General features: G+C 36.5%; 1 protein-coding gene across 1 annotated transcript in view; it reads right to left on the bottom strand.

The window, feature by feature from the left end:
- Nucleotides 1-19,271, bottom strand: part of EYS (eyes shut homolog) — a gene marked incomplete at its 5' end in the record, with an annotated part of 687,713 nt that overhangs the window by 114,541 nt on the left and 553,901 nt on the right. Inside the window, one exon of the mRNA XM_082048968.1 lies at nt 102-210. Coding sequence (XP_081905094.1) covers nt 102-210 — 109 coding nt within the window. The remainder of the gene's footprint in view (nt 1-101; nt 211-19,271) is intronic.

Below are 19,271 nucleotides of genomic sequence, written 5' to 3'. Positions count from 1 at the left end.
TTTAGAAAAAAGTTAGAATGCCTATTCTCCTTTAAGAATGACTAATACGCTGCTGAAATATTCAAAGCAAATAGCTGTTTTTTGATGTTTTGCAGACTTACCTGAGATGCTCGATATGAGAGAGAAAGTCTGTGTTGTACAGGAGGATTTCCATCTACCGCCATTCCGATCATACAGTAACCTTCAGGACTACCCACAGGCAACATGTAGCTGGAAGGAAACAGAAGATCTCATTATTGTTTATGCTGTTGACAGCAGAGTTTTCGAATCTCACACAGCGAAGGCAAAGTGAAAAAGATGCGTCTGTCTCAATAAAGGATGGCAATCTTTGGACACTAAAAAAGATGGAAGTTTCTTCTACCAGTGTCCCTCTTCTATTTGCTTTCCTACTGTTCTTGACTCCAGCATTTGAAATGTATACAGAGACAAAGAAGAAAGAGACCTTTACATGCATAAGTGGGTACTGATAAATTGTAAGTGCTAACTGTGGCTGACATATGGTTTCCCTAGTATAGAGGATTGTTGGACAAGTAACATCAATGTTGAATGATGCTGAACTCCCTAGGTGGAAATTTCCTTTTCCTGCCCTACAGGGGAAACAAAAATGGAATAAGAAATGAAAGGCTGCATACCTCTGAGCAGCAAGATTACACTGCGATACAGTTATCGCTACTTGAGAAGTGTGCTGTTAATGTAAACTCTGGTATTGAGCTTCACAGATAAAGAAGAATATAAGGTTAAGGGAATTTGTAAAGCAAATACTACTTAACATTCAATAAAACACTGAGAATTCTTCATGTTCTTTCTATGATGAGATCTGATGAAATGCTATTATCAACAATAAAAATTCAATCCAACAAGATGACTTTCAAATATACTGGTTTTATATTTAGAAAGGAAATTGGCATAAACGTTATCACAGCAATAGCAGAATAGGAGAACACTAGTCGATAGATTCTTTAAAACTCTGCTATTTCTGTAGAAGTGCTTCCCAGTTTCACTTTGTCTCAATTTCAGTTTTCACATGCATTAAAAAAGAACATGATAGGCCTCCTTTTGGGAGGCATGTTAAGGTTTACTGACCACATTGACCACATGCACTCTGCACATGAAACTCTGCTCAGTCATATCCATATAATACATTTCTAGGGCAAGGCTTTAATAAGAACAATGTTACACTGTCATGCAGTATTTCATAAATGTTACACAACAGATTTTACAAAAGATTCTGAAAAAAATATACATTTATATGGATTGCCAAATTTTCTTTTTTTTTTTTTTTTTTTAGCTGAACAAATGCTGAAGGACAGTTACAGGGATCTCATAAACTACTTTGCGTTGAGATAGATGAATTTTTATGTTAGGCCATAGACATACGAAAGAGTTAATATATTTTAAAGTCCATTATGTCCTGAACACTAGAACCACTTATTACTAATCTTAGAAGTGACCTCAACACTACCAAGGACAAATTTAATCCTGGATGAACCACATCAAGACCTACCATGCTCTCAAATGCCAACCTTTTCATATACCACCACCCTGCTGGTTGTGTACAGCTGCCATGGTATTATTTGTCCCATGTTACGCCTGGAACTTTGTTCTTTTACTCCTGTGTCTACAGTTTTACTATTTTATCCTCCCAGCTCTAGATTCAGTATGAAATTTCATCTCAGTTTTCACCTCTGAACTTACTGGGAACATTGTATTGACATAAATGAATATAGTATTAGTCCCCTAATGAATATTTATAACATTCACTACAGTGCAGTGATTTCTGAATGAGCAGTAAAAAACCACAGGTCTTATATAGGCAGCACATCAATATCAGCAGGTGATACACCCATATTAATAAATCCTTCCTTTCCAGTGGTTGTATTGCTTCTTGTTCCAGAGCTAATTGAGTCAATACTAACTCATTGAGTTTTTCACTGTGCTCTGCTGCATGGGGTTTAAATGTGCTAAATTATTTCACCTTTGTAAGTCTGCAACACTTTTCCTATTTTTTCAACCAGGAACAATGTGTTACATTTTTTGTTAAAGACTGAGATGTTTGAATGACATCTTCTATTACCACTTTTTGAAATGTGATCTAGGCCACTAGACTATTCAAATGGGTTTGAAAAATATTAACTTTTCTTTCTTATCTCAGGTTAAAAATACCATGTTGTTTTTAAGTATATTTTAAATTAAGTTCCTTCTTATGTAGTCTAAAGTTAACATTTTGATTTTGAATGTATGGATCCAGAAGCAATGTCTGCTGTTCTGAACATAAGCTAATTTTCACAATTTCATGATAAAATACGAATTGAGTAAGGAAAAATTGCTCCTTAATAATAAATTAATAAATAATAAAAATTAAATAACAATAATAAAATAAATAACAACAAATAATAAATAATAAAAAGTTCACCCTTAATAAATAAACAGATAATTTACAGATAGTTTTATGATCTCCTTTTTAGATATTTGGAATAAGGACAATTTTTGAGAAAGTACTTCAATCTACTGTGATTTCCAACAAATTATTGATATGTAAAGTATCCTTTGAATTTTACTTATTATTCCTACTCATATTTCAGCTGCTGGGACTTGACCAGGTAAACCACAGTGTATACAGATAACTTTTTCAGGTAAAAGACAATCAGTTCATTTAGGATTCTCTTGGGGAAAACCAGCTCATAACCTTTCCTCGATGCTTTCCACTCTGACTGGATATTGTAATATAGACCTAACATACTCACTGGATGACTGGGCCCAAAGAGTTGTGGTGAACAGAGTAAAATCCAGTTGGCAGTCAGTCACGAGTGGTGTTCCCAGGGCTCAGTATTGGGGCCAGCTCTGTTTAATCTCCTTATCAATGATCTGGATCATTTTGATCCTTAGGTCTCAATTTCACAAAGAACATGAACCTTTTTTGATTTTTTTTTTAAGATGTAGCAATGAAATCTCAACAAAAAGAACTGATTTGTTTGTTGTCAGCCAGTAGATTAGTGACTATCTTGTGAGAAAAAAAACAGGCTGTAAGCAGCAACCTACTGCCCTGTATTCAGGAGCACGTGTTAGGAATGTTACCACTACTTTCTTCAGCGTTTGCTCTTTTTTCTTCAAGGTTGTTCAAGCAAGCAATACTTGAAGCTTCTCTGTCTTATGTCACAGAAAGGAAAAACTGTCATTTGAAATGTGGACAAAATGAATATTTTTCATGCTTACATTACCACAAAATTAGGACTGTTTGAATTTGCTAGATTACTCCAGTATGCTTAGAGTAGCTTTTAGAAAGAGACAGAGCATGGAAAACTACAGCCCAAAAGACAGTTTTCTGAGAAAATGATAAAAATAATGAAAAATGGCAATTAAAACAGAAATGCTGTCTCTATCTTTACTAAAACCACAAAGTGCTATACTATGGACATATGCAAGACATAATTATACTTGTTTTTAAAAACAAGGATGGAAAAATAATATGTTTGAAATATTCTGTGGCAGAAATAACCTGAACTAAAATATCACTTCATGTAGCTCTGTAACTTGATAATATTTTTCTTATATTCTAAGATTAAATCTATCTCAATCTTACAACCAGATAAATGCAGTTCTATTATTGAACGCACCTCATATAAGATTGAAATCCATTGTCTACATTAGAAAAGATAAAACTGAACTGATAATTTATTCTCTTGACATTTTTCTTTAATTTTTCTAATTAACCTCATATTATGAGATACTGACCTCACATTAAGAACACCTGAGTTGAAAGTGGCTAATCACTGACATCTTTAAATTTTGAAGTATTTTTAGTTCCGTTGTGCTTTTTTACTCGTTTAGATGCTGAAGGCATTTCAGCCCATCTGCCTCACATCTCAGTGGCATACTTCAGTTGCATTCAAAGCCAGCATATTTTTCCCTCCAGAGGCAATGACAGGAGAGAATGCAATATGATTCCTATTGCAGGAATATTTTGTCAGATACTAAAATTGTGATTCATGCACATCACACTCATAATGATATAAAAAGGGTTCACTGAGCATTGGGAATTCATGGAGAACTGGCTGTGTGGGGAGTAGGTATGGAAAATGCGTGTGTGGGGAGGGCACATGGGAATGTTATGCACAATAATCTAAATAGGTCTGGAGCCACGTGGACCCCAACCTGTTCCTGTAGATGCTAAGATACAAGCTTCATGTAGTTGAATATTTGTTTCCACAGATTCGAAATAAGAAGAGGTTCAGCCTTCTTCTGTGCTTGTCTTAGAATAACATGATTTTTTCATAGCTGCTGTGGAATTTATATAAGCTTGTTAAGAAAAAGAATTAACAAAGGATTTACTACAGGGGCTGTTTCTTTACAAAAGACTCATGGACCTCAACAGATGCAAACCAGAAATTTTATACAGTGATTAATGCCATTACTAGTTACATCTTGATTAATTATGTGCATGAACACTGAATTTCTAACAAAGTGCAATGTTTACATAACGTGCTCATATCTATGACACAATTGTGGATATTAAGTGTTGGATTAATTTATGCTTGGAAATTATATTAAAAGAAATCCTCTTAAACTAGTTAAGATTGAGGCACTTCTAAATCAAATGTTAGATGGTATAATCTTGCTCAAGGAAATCTTTTAGCTTAAGTTATAACAGCTACTTCTCCATGTGAGAAATACAACCACATTTTTTTTTTTTCTTTCAAGCTAGTCACAAGGTGGCACTAGAGGAGCAGAGTAGAAAGAACGAATGCAAACTTCATACTTACATCTCTGCTAATCAATGAAAGACTGATTTAAGCCCTAATTGATAGCACGATTGCTTCATCCTCCAGTTTATAACAAGAGAAACACAGTAAAGTGTCTTAAACTGATTACATATTTGACAATACAGATGATAATAGGTCCAGAGACTGGAACTCTGGAAGACTTTTAACTGCATTCATGCATTAAAGTTACCTAATGTAATCACGTAAAAATGGCGCATTCATTGTTGTGTAAACAAATATGGACCATCAGGTAGTGAGGTGGACTGGGAACTGGCTGAAGGAAAGAAGCCAGAGAGTTGTGGTCAATGGGGCAGAGTCTAGTTGGAAGCCTCAAGGGTCAGTACTAGGGCCAGTATTATTCAATATCTTCATTAACGATTTAGACGAGGGAATTGAGTGTACTATCAGCAAGTTTGCTGATGACACTAAGCTGGGAGGAGTGGCTGACACGCCAGAAAGCTGTGCTGCCATCCAGCGAGACCTGGACAGGGTGCAGAGTTGGGTGGGGAAAATTTTAATGAAATATAACAAGGGAAAGTGTAGAGTCTTGCATCTGGGTAGAACAACCCCAGGTTCCAGTATAGGTTAGGGAATTACCTATTAGAGAGCAGTGTAGGGGAAAGAGACCTGGGGGTCCTGGTGGACAGCAGGATGACCATGAGCCAGCACTGTGCCCTTGTGGCCAGGAAGGCCAATGGCATCCTGGGGTGTATTAGAAGGGGGGTGGTTAGTAGGTTGAGAGAGGTTCTCCTTCCCCTCTACTCTGCCCTGGTGAGACCACATCTGGAATACTGTGTCCAGTTCTGGGCCCCTCAGTTCAAGAAGGACAGGGAACTGCTGGAGAGAGCCCAGCGCAGGGCAACCAAGATGATTAAGGGAGTGGAGCACCTCCCTTATGAAGAAAGGCTGAGGGAGCTGGGGCTCTTTAGTTTGGAGAAGATGAGACTGAGATGTGACCTCATTAATGTTTATAAATACATAAAGGGTGAGTGTCATGAGGACGGAGCCAGGCTCTTCTCGGTGACAACCAACGGTAGGACAAGGGGTAATGGGTTCAAACTGGAACACAAGAGGTTTCACTTAAACTTGAGAAGAAACTTCTTCTCAGTAAGGGTAACAGAACACTGGAACAGGCTGCCCAGGGGGGTTGTGGAGTCTCCTACTCTGGAGACATTCAAAACCTGCCTGGACACCTTCCTGTGTAACCTCATCTGGGTGTTCCTGCTCCGGCAGGGGGATTGGACTAGATGATCTTTTGAGGTCCCTTCCAATCCCTAACATTCTGTGATTCTGTGATATTTAAGAAAATTTAGTTCATAGCAATTATGTTTTCTATGTATTGCTGGAAGTGCAGATGTATTTCTAACAGATTAAGGAAGACGTATGACAAAATTAAAATGTCAGATCATCAGATATAAAAAAACCTCAAGCATTATAAAGAAAACTGGCTTCATTCTTATCCAAGACAAGTTATCAGTGTAAGATTTCTTTTGAACAAAGATCTCACATTGCTAGGAGACAAGAATTTCTGATATTCTGAAAAATGATTACAAAGTAGTTATACTACTGTCCATTTTCTAATGCCACAATTCAAAGATTACATTTAGAACTATTTGCTATTTTTCTCTCTAGAAGTTGACAAACACTAGCCCAACTTAATAGAGCATCATAGGAAAAAATCTCCACAAAAATCCTATTTAGTGAAAAAGTGTTGATATTAAATACACAATCTAAAATTCCTCCCACAAAACACTGAAGCAGTGGCTTAATTTACACCCTTGATTAACCAGAGCAGTTGTCAAGGGAACATCTAACCAGCTGTCAAGAAATACGTAAGATTTTTCAAGAACAGTAATTTTACTTTTGACTTTTCAATTCGTAAGTGTGAAAATCTGTACTGTGTTTTGCAGTTTTAATAATCTCCTGGTACTTCTTTTCAAAATTCTTGCCTTTACTATGTTTTTTTCCTTAAAAATGTATTTTAAGTGTATTTTAAAAATTCCTTATTAAAAACATACCTTCTCTTCGCAAATGTAACTTCGACATGCTGCTTCCATGGAAATGTTCATGTCTCTCTACCCTCTTCTATTTCAACAAGGTCAAATGTGGTACTTCTTACCACTTTCAATTACAACACTAAGAAGTGATAATTATGAAAATGAATGCTGCATTATATATCTGACATTTTATTTGAAATCAATGAAATGTCTGCTGTAACCTCCAGACATCCAACACCACATTTCAGTTGCTATGAGCTGACTGAACTGTTAAAGCGTACCACAGTAGGGTAGAGGGGGAGAGAGAAAGAGAGACAAGGGAAAGGGGTAGACAGAAGCACAGAAGATGAAAAATGTCAAACGATTCTGACCCCTAATAGTGTCTTGCAGTAATCTCTTGATGCCTTTTTCTTTTTTTTTTCTTTTTCTAAAAAGCAAACAAACAAAAAAAACAACAACAACAAAAGTGAACTTTTAGAATGCTGAAAAGATGATCTTGAAAGAGCTGGCTGATGCCATCACAGGACCCCTCTATTTTATTTTTTCAACTGTCTTGGGAGTCTGGAGAGGTCCCAGTCAACTGGAAGGTGGTTAATGTCCCAATTTTCAAGAAGGGAATAAAGGAATACTCTGATAACTACAGGTCTGTTACCCTCACTTCAGTGCCTGGTAAAATTGTGAAGAAGGCTATTCTGGGACTTATTGTAAAACACTTGACAGACAACACAGCCATTGGTCCTGTCCAGCACAGATTCAGAAGGACAAATTCCTGCTTAGCCAATCTAATTTCCTTTTATGACAAGGTCACCCATCTAGCTGACCAAGGGAAGCCAGTAGATGTGGTGGTATTCGATTTTTTTTATACTTTCTCTGACAGTATCCTCCTGGATAAAATGTCCAGCACACAGCAAGACAAGTTGACAATACACTGGGTGAGTAACTGGCTGATGGTTCAGGTCAAAGAGTTATGGTTTACATTAGGCTGGTGATTAGTTGCTAGTGGGGTTCCTCAGGGCTCAATTTTAGTGCCAGTTTGCCAACAACACTAAACTAGGAGGAGCTGTGGACTCCTTTGAGGGTAGAGAGGCCTTACAGAAAGATCTGGATAGACTAGGTAGCTGGGCAATCACCAACAATACGAAATTCAACAGAGCAAATGCCAAATTCTCCACTGGGAAAGAGATCTTGCAGATTGGGTTGATGGCAAGTTCGATATGAGTCAACAGTGTGCCCTGGCAGCCAAAACGGCCAACTGTGTCCTGAGGTGCATCAAGCACAGCACTGCCAGCTGGGCGAGGGAGGTGATTGTCCCACTCTACACTGCACTGGTGTGGCCCCACCTGGAGCCCTATGTGCAGTTCTGGGCACCCCAAGATAAGAAGAACATAGAGCTATTAGAGTGTGTCTAGAGGAAGGCAGCCAAGGTGGTGAAAGGTCTTGAGGGAAAGACTTATAAGAAGTGGCTGAGGTCCCTTGGCTTGTTCAGCTCGGAGTAGAGAAGGCTAAGTGATGACCTCATCACAGTCTACAGCTTGCTGAAGTGGGGCAGTGGAGAGGGATGTGCTGATCTCCTCTCTCTGGTGACCAGCAACAGGACACAAAGAAATTGAATGAAGCTGCATCAGGGGAAGTTCAGATTGAACACTAGGAAAAAGTTATTAACTGAGAGCATGGTTGGTCACTGTCAGAGGCTCCCCAGTCAGGGAAATGGTAATGGCACCAAGCCTGCCAGAGTTCAAGGAGTGTCTGGAAGATGCTCTTAGTCATATGATTTAACTTTAGGTAATCCTGTAAGGAGCAGGGAGTTGGACTTGATTATCCTTATGGGTCTCTTCCAACTTGAGATATTCTATGATTCTATGATTCTATGATTAGTTGTCAGAAGTCTAGGTTTAGAGAAGAAAAGAAAACCTTGCTATTAAAGGCTCTTTTGATGGGGCAGAAAATCCAAAAGTTTTGCCGATGGTTTATTTTCAGTGTTTTCTTAATGGAGCCTCACAGTGTCTGATATTTGATTCAAGAGCTGTTCCTCACTATGTGAAGAAAACCAGTTAACAGTTTTTGGCAGCATTACACTGAACATTACATTCCCCGTTATTACTGACACCTTCCTCAAATCCATACATCAAAGGCTGTTCCTCCTAACAATGCCAAAAAACAGATTCTACTCCTTGTACTTAAATTCCTTCTTCCTTGATCCATTCTACTAGAATATGTAGGAAAAGAAGAACCTAGAAAAATCACAAAATCACAGAATAGTTTCAGTTGGAAGGAACCTTTAAAGATCATCTAGTTCTAATCCCCCTGCCATGAGTAGGGACACCTTCCACTAGACCAGGTTGCTCGAAGCCCCATCCAACCTGGCCTTGAACACTTCCAGGGACAGGGCACCCACAACTTCTCTTGGCAGCCTGTTCCAGTGCTTCAACACCCTCACAGTGAAGAAATTCTTCCTTATATCTAATCTAAATCTAACTTCTGATCAGTTTAAAGCCATTACCCTTTGTCCTATCACGATGTGCCCTTGTAAGGTCAAGAAATTTGAGGGAGCGAGCCCTTAAAGACAGCCAATTAGAATACATAAGAGTGGACATAGTAATGCACATGAATATTTGGGGGGGTCTAGCCTGCCTTATGAATATACAAAATTACTCTGATATATTTGTACCAAATAATAAGGCTACTATATCTAGGATACTAATGATATTGCTCATCTATCTCTATGCCTTATATAGTTCATGTGGTATAGCAGGTCCTGTAGTACCGCACTGATTCTTCTTGATATAAAAGAACATCAGAGGTCCTGTTACTGGTTACTGCAAAAAAGGGAGAATATTTCAAACTGAACTGAGTTTTTTCCTACTATTATACACAGCGCTGTCTTCAGCTCAGTTTGTTCCTAAGTACTCCATATTGCATTGTTGCAAAATATTACTTACTGTTTTCAATGAAGAGACTTGCAAAAAGTACTGCCTAAAAAAAGACCTGAAAAGTGAGTTTTTAGAGCATTAATCCAGTTACATTATACTTTGACTTTGAAAGTCTTCCAAGTACTCCATCTTCTCTTTCTTCATTGTGGTTGCAACAAAAGAAACAGAAGAAGGAACTATCTAGCTGTTGCATGAACACAGATACACAGTTTTATGGAAATACCAAGTCTTAGGCATCACTTTCAACAACAATTTCCTTTTAAATTATATTTTTAATTGACAATTGATAATAGATTTATTGACAGGGTTCTTTTATACACATAACATGCTTGATTTTCTGCCAGACTTTTGGATTTATCTGTGGACAATAACAAACATTTCATTCAGCACTTCAAAACGTATGAGGAAGTTTGAACTGAACTCTACATATGATATTTATACTAGAACTCCTATGCAATACACAGAGCAATTTGCACAGTAATATAATAATTTTTGTACTAGATGCCTCCTTTCTCCCATTTTTCCACATAAGTCTTTTAAAAAGCTTCAAAGGTATGTATCTGAATGGGAAAAGCAACAAGAAGCAGAAAAACCTTATAGCTCCTCCTCATGTGATTTTGGACATTCCAGGAGAACACAACTTTCTCAACAAAAATCTGACCTTATTAATAAAACTGGTGTTACGTTACTATTTAAAATATTTCTTACAGATATTTTATACATTTTCCTATAAAGATAATACAGAGTTTGATAATGAAAAGGTACTATTTGACTCTTGTTCCTCGGTAGTTTCTCACAGTACTTACTGGGCCTTCTGAGAACAGGGAGAATTCTAACAAAGTGTAACACATGTCAGGACTCACATTTATACAAGAAAGAAAACTACAGACAGCTCTTCCTCAGTTCTGATTAATCCAGGAAGAATAATAGAATGCTTACATGGCTCTCACATTAAAGGTGCTTAGTCTTCTGAAGTCATACATATATCAAGCTATAAGAAATGAAGTATCCGTAAGAGAATGACACTTTTTGGCTTTCCATTATTAACATGCTGTGAGAATATATTTTTAATACTGTCACAGCAAATCTGCTACATTTCAAATCTGTTTACCACATATGTACTTCCATACTACCCAGTTTTAGTATGAAAAGATTATTCAGTCTGACATCGACTTTTTGCCATTGTTTTGTTGGACAGAACCTTTTTTTTAATGTGGAAAGATATTAAAAAAAAATAGTTTATTTATTCTATTCTTCTGTTCTTAGGACATTATCTTTGATTTAGAAATAAATCTCAACAGCAATTGGCTTGATGCAGACCATCAGCTTTTTTCCAATTAGCTTTTAAGGGGGTGTTTTGCTAGACTTGTCATGTCCCTTCACATAATCTAGTAATAATTAATCTATTATTGACATAAAGAACACAGTGCTTAATATGGCATAACAATTATAAGCAAAACATACTTCATAGTGGATTTTCAAAGCTCCTAGGACTTGGAAACAGTTAGACAACTGACAACAGTTCCAGAGTAAGTATCCTTAAGAGTAGATGGCAAACTGAAAATAAGTCAACCATGTCATCTTATTACAGAAAAGGTAACCACATATTGGGATATATAGATAGGTATAGAGACAGTGAACATGTAAAGCATTTTTCTGCTTTATTCCAAGGTAAGGACAATGAATGATGTCATGTTCCTTAATGACCCACTTTATTAATCAGGAGTTTTACTCAATCCCTTTTCATTAATCTCTGATCTTCTTTTCCCTTATTATCATCAACATATTTGGTATCTGCATTTCCTCATTTCTCTTGTTGTTGTTACGTAAGATGTGCTAATAGCCTTCAAATGGTGCATCTCTGATGCAGAATACATAAGCCAAGAGAATCAAAACTACAAAAGTGCCTCAATAACTACTGGAGATCTGGAAAAGTGAGCTATGAGATAAGTTTAAATCCAGGTTTCATCAAATCAAAGATATATCCTATAGTTGCTGGCATTCTCGCACTGGATATCTGATTTGATAATACCATACATTATTTAGGCAAAATCAAAAGAGTTGAAGAATACAAGCCAAATCAGATGAACAAAATAATCTCCAAGCATGTAGAAGGCTGCTACAAACAAGCAATGAGTAATCTTTCCTTTGTCTCCATGTCAGACATTATAAAAAAATATCTCTAACAGTATGGATACTGAGGTAGACTGTACAGGTTTGTACAGGGTCCCTCACTGGAGGTTTTTAAGGACAGGTTAGATAAACATCTGTGAGAAAAGGCATAAGCGTTTAATTTACATTGACAAATATGGCCTGTGTCTTACTAAGGCAGTGGTGTAGACAAGGTGATCACATAAGATGTCTTGCAGCCCTAAAATGCTACAATTCTAACATTTCTATAAGAAGAATTACATATGATTCAGTGAAGGAATGCTAACAGTGAAAAATTTGTCTCAGATTTGGTAAAAAGTGATCTTAAAACTAATATGACATTTCCAGTCTTTCAGATAATTGAGCCCATTAAAAAGTAAAGAAAGAGTGAACAAGTTTCATAGTAGAAAACAAGACTATAATACAAGTGACTGCAATGATAAATGTCTCTGGATTTCTACAGGACTAGATTCTTTCATACACAAATCTAACCTTACTTAAGAAAAAATGTCTTTCTAGATAGGGCTGAACAAAAGGGAAGAAAAGAAAATGCTTTATTCACCTTCAAACTTCATCTTCTTTGCAGTGGTGATACCAGTAGAACTGGATAGTCTGGGGAGAACAAATACACCTTATCTTGTCTAATATTGTCTACCTTGCACAGAAGGTGCAATTTCTTTATTTAATGCTGACATACAGTTTTTCATACATTATATAGAACCTAAAAAACCCTCAGAAATTCATGTTTGTGCATAAGCACATTAGTAGCTGAAAATGATAATATATACTTTAGCTGAAAGAGATGCTGTTTATGCTAGGTTCTACTTCACTTGCTTTATGCCTCACTTACTTCAGTTCTGCCAGTCCAACAGTCAAATATATGATCCTTTAGTAGATTGGTTAATGGGACTCTTTCTATTGCATATATCACCGAGCATACTACAGGCAGCATGCAGCCAAGGATCATTTACTTCAGTGGAATGCTTTTCTTCAACATATATATTTTATGAATCATGACTTCAAAGATATCTGTTCTCAAACTGGCTCCTTAGGAAAGTGTAAATCCTATTCTTAATCATATCTCTGGAATTCCATTGACTTCACAGGGACTGCACTGGTGCAAACCTAATACATTAGTGCACTGTGACAGCTGACTGATAGACTGTGACATCTCCATTTCACACACGCAAAACTGGGACTAACACAAAGATACTGGAATAATTAGCATTAATACTTATGCAGAGTCTTGAAGCCACAACAAAATCATCATCATCATGGTTGTTATCATTATTCACGATCATGACAGTATTGGAGGAATGGATTGTTACAAAATTGATCCTGACAGTAGGTACCAACTCCTACAAAAACCTTATGTTCTAATCTGAGTTTCAGGACAACCTGTTCTTACTTGGAAGAATGGAGAACATGTACTGTGCTTGTGCTTATGTACTGACCATTGTCTGTTGAATCATAACAGGTTTCTTTATGTGTTTTTTGGGCTTTTTTCTGTTAGATAAATTCATGGAGCCACTAGTTTTTACTGCCGATAAAAAGCTGTGTTTTTAAACCAAGTAATCCAGCTGCAAGACTGAATACTGTTGATTTCTCCTGTGTCTGACAGCATTGCCTCGGGTTCATGTACCAATGGGATATTTGCTGAACCTGAACAAGGCTGGTTTAATTTTCATTATGGCTACCTTTAACTTTTCTTGGAGACTACATTATACCAAAGAGAAAGACTTCTACTCTTTTACTCTCCAGAGCTCCAGAGATGAACATTCCTCAGGGAAAATGCTTGCAGTCTTTTGCAAGCACTTAGCCTCTAAATCTGGCCTCTCTAATTCATTGGTTTTTAATATAGATGTAATTGCATTCAAGCAATTTTATGAAAATTGTCTAATGACAGAAAGTTTGCTCCCTCCTCCAGTTAAAAGCCTCCAGTTTGATCCTATGCAGCACCTAACAAAAATTCTGGAAGATGTATGGAAAAAAAAATGAGGGAAACTCAAGTATAATCTCCACTGAAAGAATATTCTCATGTGAAAGGAGTGAAACTCTTTTCATGAATAGTCATTACATAACAGGTTTTGACCTGTTCTTTTCTTAAGTGCAGATGAAACTATCTCAGCAAACAAAATGGCAAACACGCTCCCTAACACTGATCTATTATCTCAATAATAGAGATAGTGTGTCACATTTAGTGTGTCACATAAATCTGATCCTATGAATAAATATTAGGAAGCCACCTGACACATTAATAAAGCTGTATCAATGCAATGTTGTACAGATAACAATGCAATACTGCAGTGATGTCCAATTGAGAGTCTTCTGTTTTCTTAGCTATTGCAGACATAAGAAATGCAATAATGAGTAATGTATATTGCTTCTACCAGGCAGTACTAATTAATTTTCATTTGCATACTCTGATGGTCTAAAACAAACTGCTACCTCCCTCTAAATGGGAAAACTAAGAGAAAAATAGGTTAAGTAATATGGTTAATAAGAAACCACCTTTTTAACTTGAATGCCAACAGAAGGAACAATTTATATACTTATATGGGAAACTCTGGGGAAAGTAAAGAAAAAAATACTTCTATTGCCAACTAGCACAAACCCTGCAGTTGAGGCTGGCATCTTTGCTAATACCCATGACCAACAGATATCCTGCTAATATTTCAGTTTTATGAATGTAAGTATCAATTAAAAAAAAATAAAAGTTGATTCGGGTTCAGAGTCTTCAAGGCCTACGTCTTCTAATCCTTCGTAACTTTAAGTCTTTGGATCTCAGAGCTACTCTCACATTGCCCTAACTGAGACTTCAGCAAATTTTACATGCCTGCTTCTCACAGTGATATTCAGACAGCTTATTCTTAGTCTTTGATGATGACATCCAAGTAATTTGGCTCTTCCGATTCTCAGAAGCATCCTAATCAGAAAAAAGGAATAGACAGACATCTAATCTCTCATAATTCAGGGACAACTGTTGAAGCACCTATATCCTCTACTTAACTCTTTTACAAAGGTCTAAGAATGCCTAATTCCGTTAAATCACAATAAGATCAACTGAAAATATGGCAAGAGAATGTGAGTTAGGGCATATAGAGACTAGGACAGCCTCTTAAAATAGGATTTGATTTCTCCAATGTACTGCTTAATTTGGCAAATTAATATTTCATTCAATTGAAGGTGCAAATATATATTATTGCTAAATAATTGTTTTGTATATATGACAAGAACCATAAGTAACATTTTATTTGTGGTAAGCATTACTTAATTATCATAAACAAAGGGCCAAGCAGACCTGCAGAGTATACTGCAGAAGTGTAATACACCAGTTGTAGGTCAGATGAAACTGGAAATGAATAACTTATTCTTCTTAGTAAACTGTAACTTCAGTTGAATGATGTCTCTGCTTCCTGCCCTCACCAACATTTTGTCTCTCGTTCGGACATCACCAGTAAGAGAGGACGTGAGTCCTTGCCATCACGATCCCTTCATGTCCTCTTCAACACATGTCAGAATGACCTTTGTTTTGGACAAATGAGAGGTAGCAGCGCTACTAAAAGTGCTGGGCATATTATAAATCTTCTTTTACAAAGCACAAGTAACTCACCTGAAGTCAGTAATAGAAGGCAGAAATGTTACATTACATGCCCACTTACCAGACTTAAAATTTATTGATTTGTGAAGCCTGTCAGGCAATGTAATCAGTTAACTGTTTCTTGACTGATAGTTATTTCTTTGAACACACAAAAAAACGGAACAGACCAGATCTGTGCTTTCAGAATACATATGTAAAAACAGAACTGCACAGAACTCTAAGTTTGCTGTTGCCATCTAAAGTGATTAAAGGGGTCCACTCACCTTTATCTGGAACAGAGTCATTAGCTTTTCTATTGCCGTCTGCTTATGATAACACATATGCTGTGTTTTTCCCAAACATCAAAAAGTTTGAGCTTTAGAACTGCTATGTCAAAGCAATTAAGATTTTCATAATATTTTCATATGTCCCTTGCACTTCAAGCTGTCTAAATCACAGCATCCAACATGAACAGCTAAGAACATTTTGCTAAGCTATAATCAACTTAAAAAAAAAAAAAGAAAACAAGACTGCTTTACAGTTATATGTTTATACATATTTCGGCTGCAATCTTCTTTAAAACTACTCTTAAACATACATGAAAGTACAGGATCATAAGGTTTATTCCCTATTTGAATACACAATGGTAAAATACAGATTATAAAATCATTTGGATGTGCTTCAAGAGAGACTACTTAAATAGTCAGATGCACATTTTATAATGTACATGTGTCTCACCTATTTTCTTCAGTCACTTTGATTAGTGATGTATATTTGAACTGACGTGTATTATTTGGAAAATAAATATTGCACAAGGTTTATGAATATTAACTGTAGAAAAGAAAAACAAGGTAAATACAATACATTTAGCTTGTATGAATAAATGTGTATTCCTAGGCCAACGTTTATTAAGTGTTTGTTTTATAAACAAGATAGATTACTTTCATCAGATTTTAGAAATAGAAAGTATGAGGTGTTCATGGAAAAGGGCAATCTTGTATGATGTGAAATGTGCTACATTTCTTCATCTGTAGACAAAATCTTATGTAGGATGGTAGCATTTCAACAAGATTATATTTTATGAATGTAAGTTGTTAAGGAAATTATGGAAGTGTAAGCAAACACAACGACTGTTGCTGTGTATGTACAATCTGTTTTTCCTTACAGATAGAGGTGCTTTGTTTTTTCATTTTGTTGTCCACTCTTTCACTTAAATATTATGAATGCATTTGGAAACATTAGAGTATATTTCACTACAAGAAAAAATGAGATTAACTATTTCACTTCAGAGGGATGCTCAGTGTTATTAATCACCTAGATACTTTAAGCAAAAATTCAAGAACTGAATAAAGTTTCAATTTATCAGAATAAACATTTTTTAACTGACAAAAATAATTTCAAATTAAGCTATCTCTGATTTGCAGAGGTGTAGATTATACACTCAAATTACATCAAAGTCAATTTAACTATCCTATTAAATAATGTGAAATCACAAATTTCCCACCTGGAAGTATGAATTCATTCAGATTTGTTCCCACAGCAGGAATAAATCCCATTTGGTTTGATCTTACCCTTAAATTGCTTTATTTATTAGTAAATCACACTTCCAGTGAAAAATTAAAATGCGAAAATGTTTGGACTGCCTGTATTTTTAGGAAAAAACATATAATGAAGTTTTGGGGAACTACAAAACAAACGACTGAGTTCATAAACATACAAAAGACCATATTTGTCATAACAAGGGATATCACAAACTTTAGCTTTATGTACTGTAGCATCAGAAGCATTATGAAAGGCTGAGTCCTCCAGCATTTATATAGGAGAATAGCTCATACTAGACAAATATTACAGGAAGAAAAATACACACATAGAAGACAAGTCCAGCAACTGCTGAAATGGTTGGTTTGAGATTGTTTAACAGTTAACTACAAACTAACCAAAGCCAATACTACATCTTTTTATTCAGGTGACCTTCATTGTCATCAGTCAGCATCCAGTTAAAGAGACTAAAGAGGATTATTCAAAGGAGCTGGATTTTTTTTGGATCTCACTGTGTGAGAGAGTCTGGATGGTCCTCCCTTGTCACCACAAACTTGTCAGAGACAAATGCTATGAGAAGCGTTTATGGCTTTTAGCTGTAAGGAAGCATGACCGGTGGGGAGAAGTCAACTCTGTTCTCCTGGAGATTAGCTGTGGCCGTGACACAAAATAACATGAAGAAGCAAATATCTTTGCCTGGAGACTGGTACTGGAAGTAACATGACGAAGAATCCAGCAAGGCTGATGAAAGGGATGACTAGAGGAAATCACTGTAATGAGTACTTGACTGAGTGACCACATAATGCTCAGCCCAGAAGACTGCTTAAGTAAACCCACCATGTTACTTAACAAACTTTGGTAGGAGAAAAGATGCTTTGAAGACCTTAGAGTAGCCACCACCCACAGGTCCAACTTGTACTGCTTCTTGAGAGGAACTATCGAAGCCTTGATCTCATTGCTCAACCTAAGACAAAGTAGACCAAGTGTTATATTCTGAACTTGACCACTCAGGACACAATGTGGGCCAGCTTCTCGCTCAAGGCTGGGATGTCAGAAGCCACAGGGGCTACCTGGTGTGGCAGGGCAGTGTCTGGGCAGCCAGAAACTATGAAAATGCTTGTTTTCTTGTAAGAAAATCCAATGACATCTCGAATGAGCAAAATGGGGTAACCCTTTCACAGTCAAACTGTTTTAAAATATTTTAACTGAATACCAGCATATTTTAGGAAACATTTTTATTTATCAGACATACTTTGTTTAGATTATTTCAGTCTTCAGCTATGCATCTCAGCACTTTGCAATCATCAATGAATTTTATAATAAGATCTCTGTGGATCTTGTATCACTGGGAAGAAGCTGAAGCAAAGATAGATGAAACGAGTTGCTTGAGATCATGTCCCAAGAATGCCAAGTATGTCAGGTAATGAGTGAAAGTTCAGTGACTGTCATACTCACTAAGTAAATGTTCCTATAGGAAGTTACTAGAAATTAAGAAGAATCAACCTAAACCCAACTTGCTTTTAAAGAACATATCCATTGTACTGATTAAATTGCAGCAGTTAAATATTTATCTATCTTGAGTCAATATTAAGTGCTTTGCTTAATGATGAAAGTGGAAAACTTTACCTATTATGCATCTGCCTCTCATTCACAAGTCAGAGGAAGAGAGAGTGCAGGAAAATATGGTGAGCAGGATTAAATCAGCTAATCCTACCACTGCTTTCAGTAAACTGCTATTGGATTGTCTTTAAATTTAAAAAATGATAACAAAAATAGGCTACTGTCTGGTCAGGAAGGAAAAAATAAACCCAAACACCTGTGCCTGGCATAGGAACAGCTGGGTGCATGCTGATGATGATTCAACTGTAATATGTGTTGCATATAATTAGTTAAGCAGAATAAGTTGCGTGGGGAATCTACTATGGAAAACCTACTGCATGTTTGATTAGCTTTATTTTCCTTCCACTGTCTTCCTTTTATCACCATTTTCTCATTCAGGAAGGGCTGGGGGAGCAAAGGATGTTCTGTGCTGGTCTTCTACTGTCACTGCTGAATATTAATGTAACAGTTTGTGTAGGCAGGGATGGACCAGCCCTTATCTGGCTTGACTCAGAAGACAACTGTGTACTGACATGAATAGACAGCATTCTCATTTTCAGAAGGAAAGCTGCAAATGAGAAAGTAAGAAGCTTATTTGGCAAAGTTTTTAATAGCCATCTTCGATCAGCTCAACATTCTGGAATCTCCTTGTCCTCCATCCATTATAATGATTTAAAGCACACTAATTTTATAGAAGTTTTTTGGAACCCATAGA

This window comes from Streptopelia decaocto (genome assembly GCF_964273445.1).
Source record: "Streptopelia decaocto genome assembly, chromosome: 3".
NCBI lineage: Eukaryota > Metazoa > Chordata > Aves > Columbiformes > Columbidae > Streptopelia > Streptopelia decaocto.
Note: the sequence above shows the minus strand (reverse complement) of the source record. Positions and strands in the feature narration are given on the sequence as shown.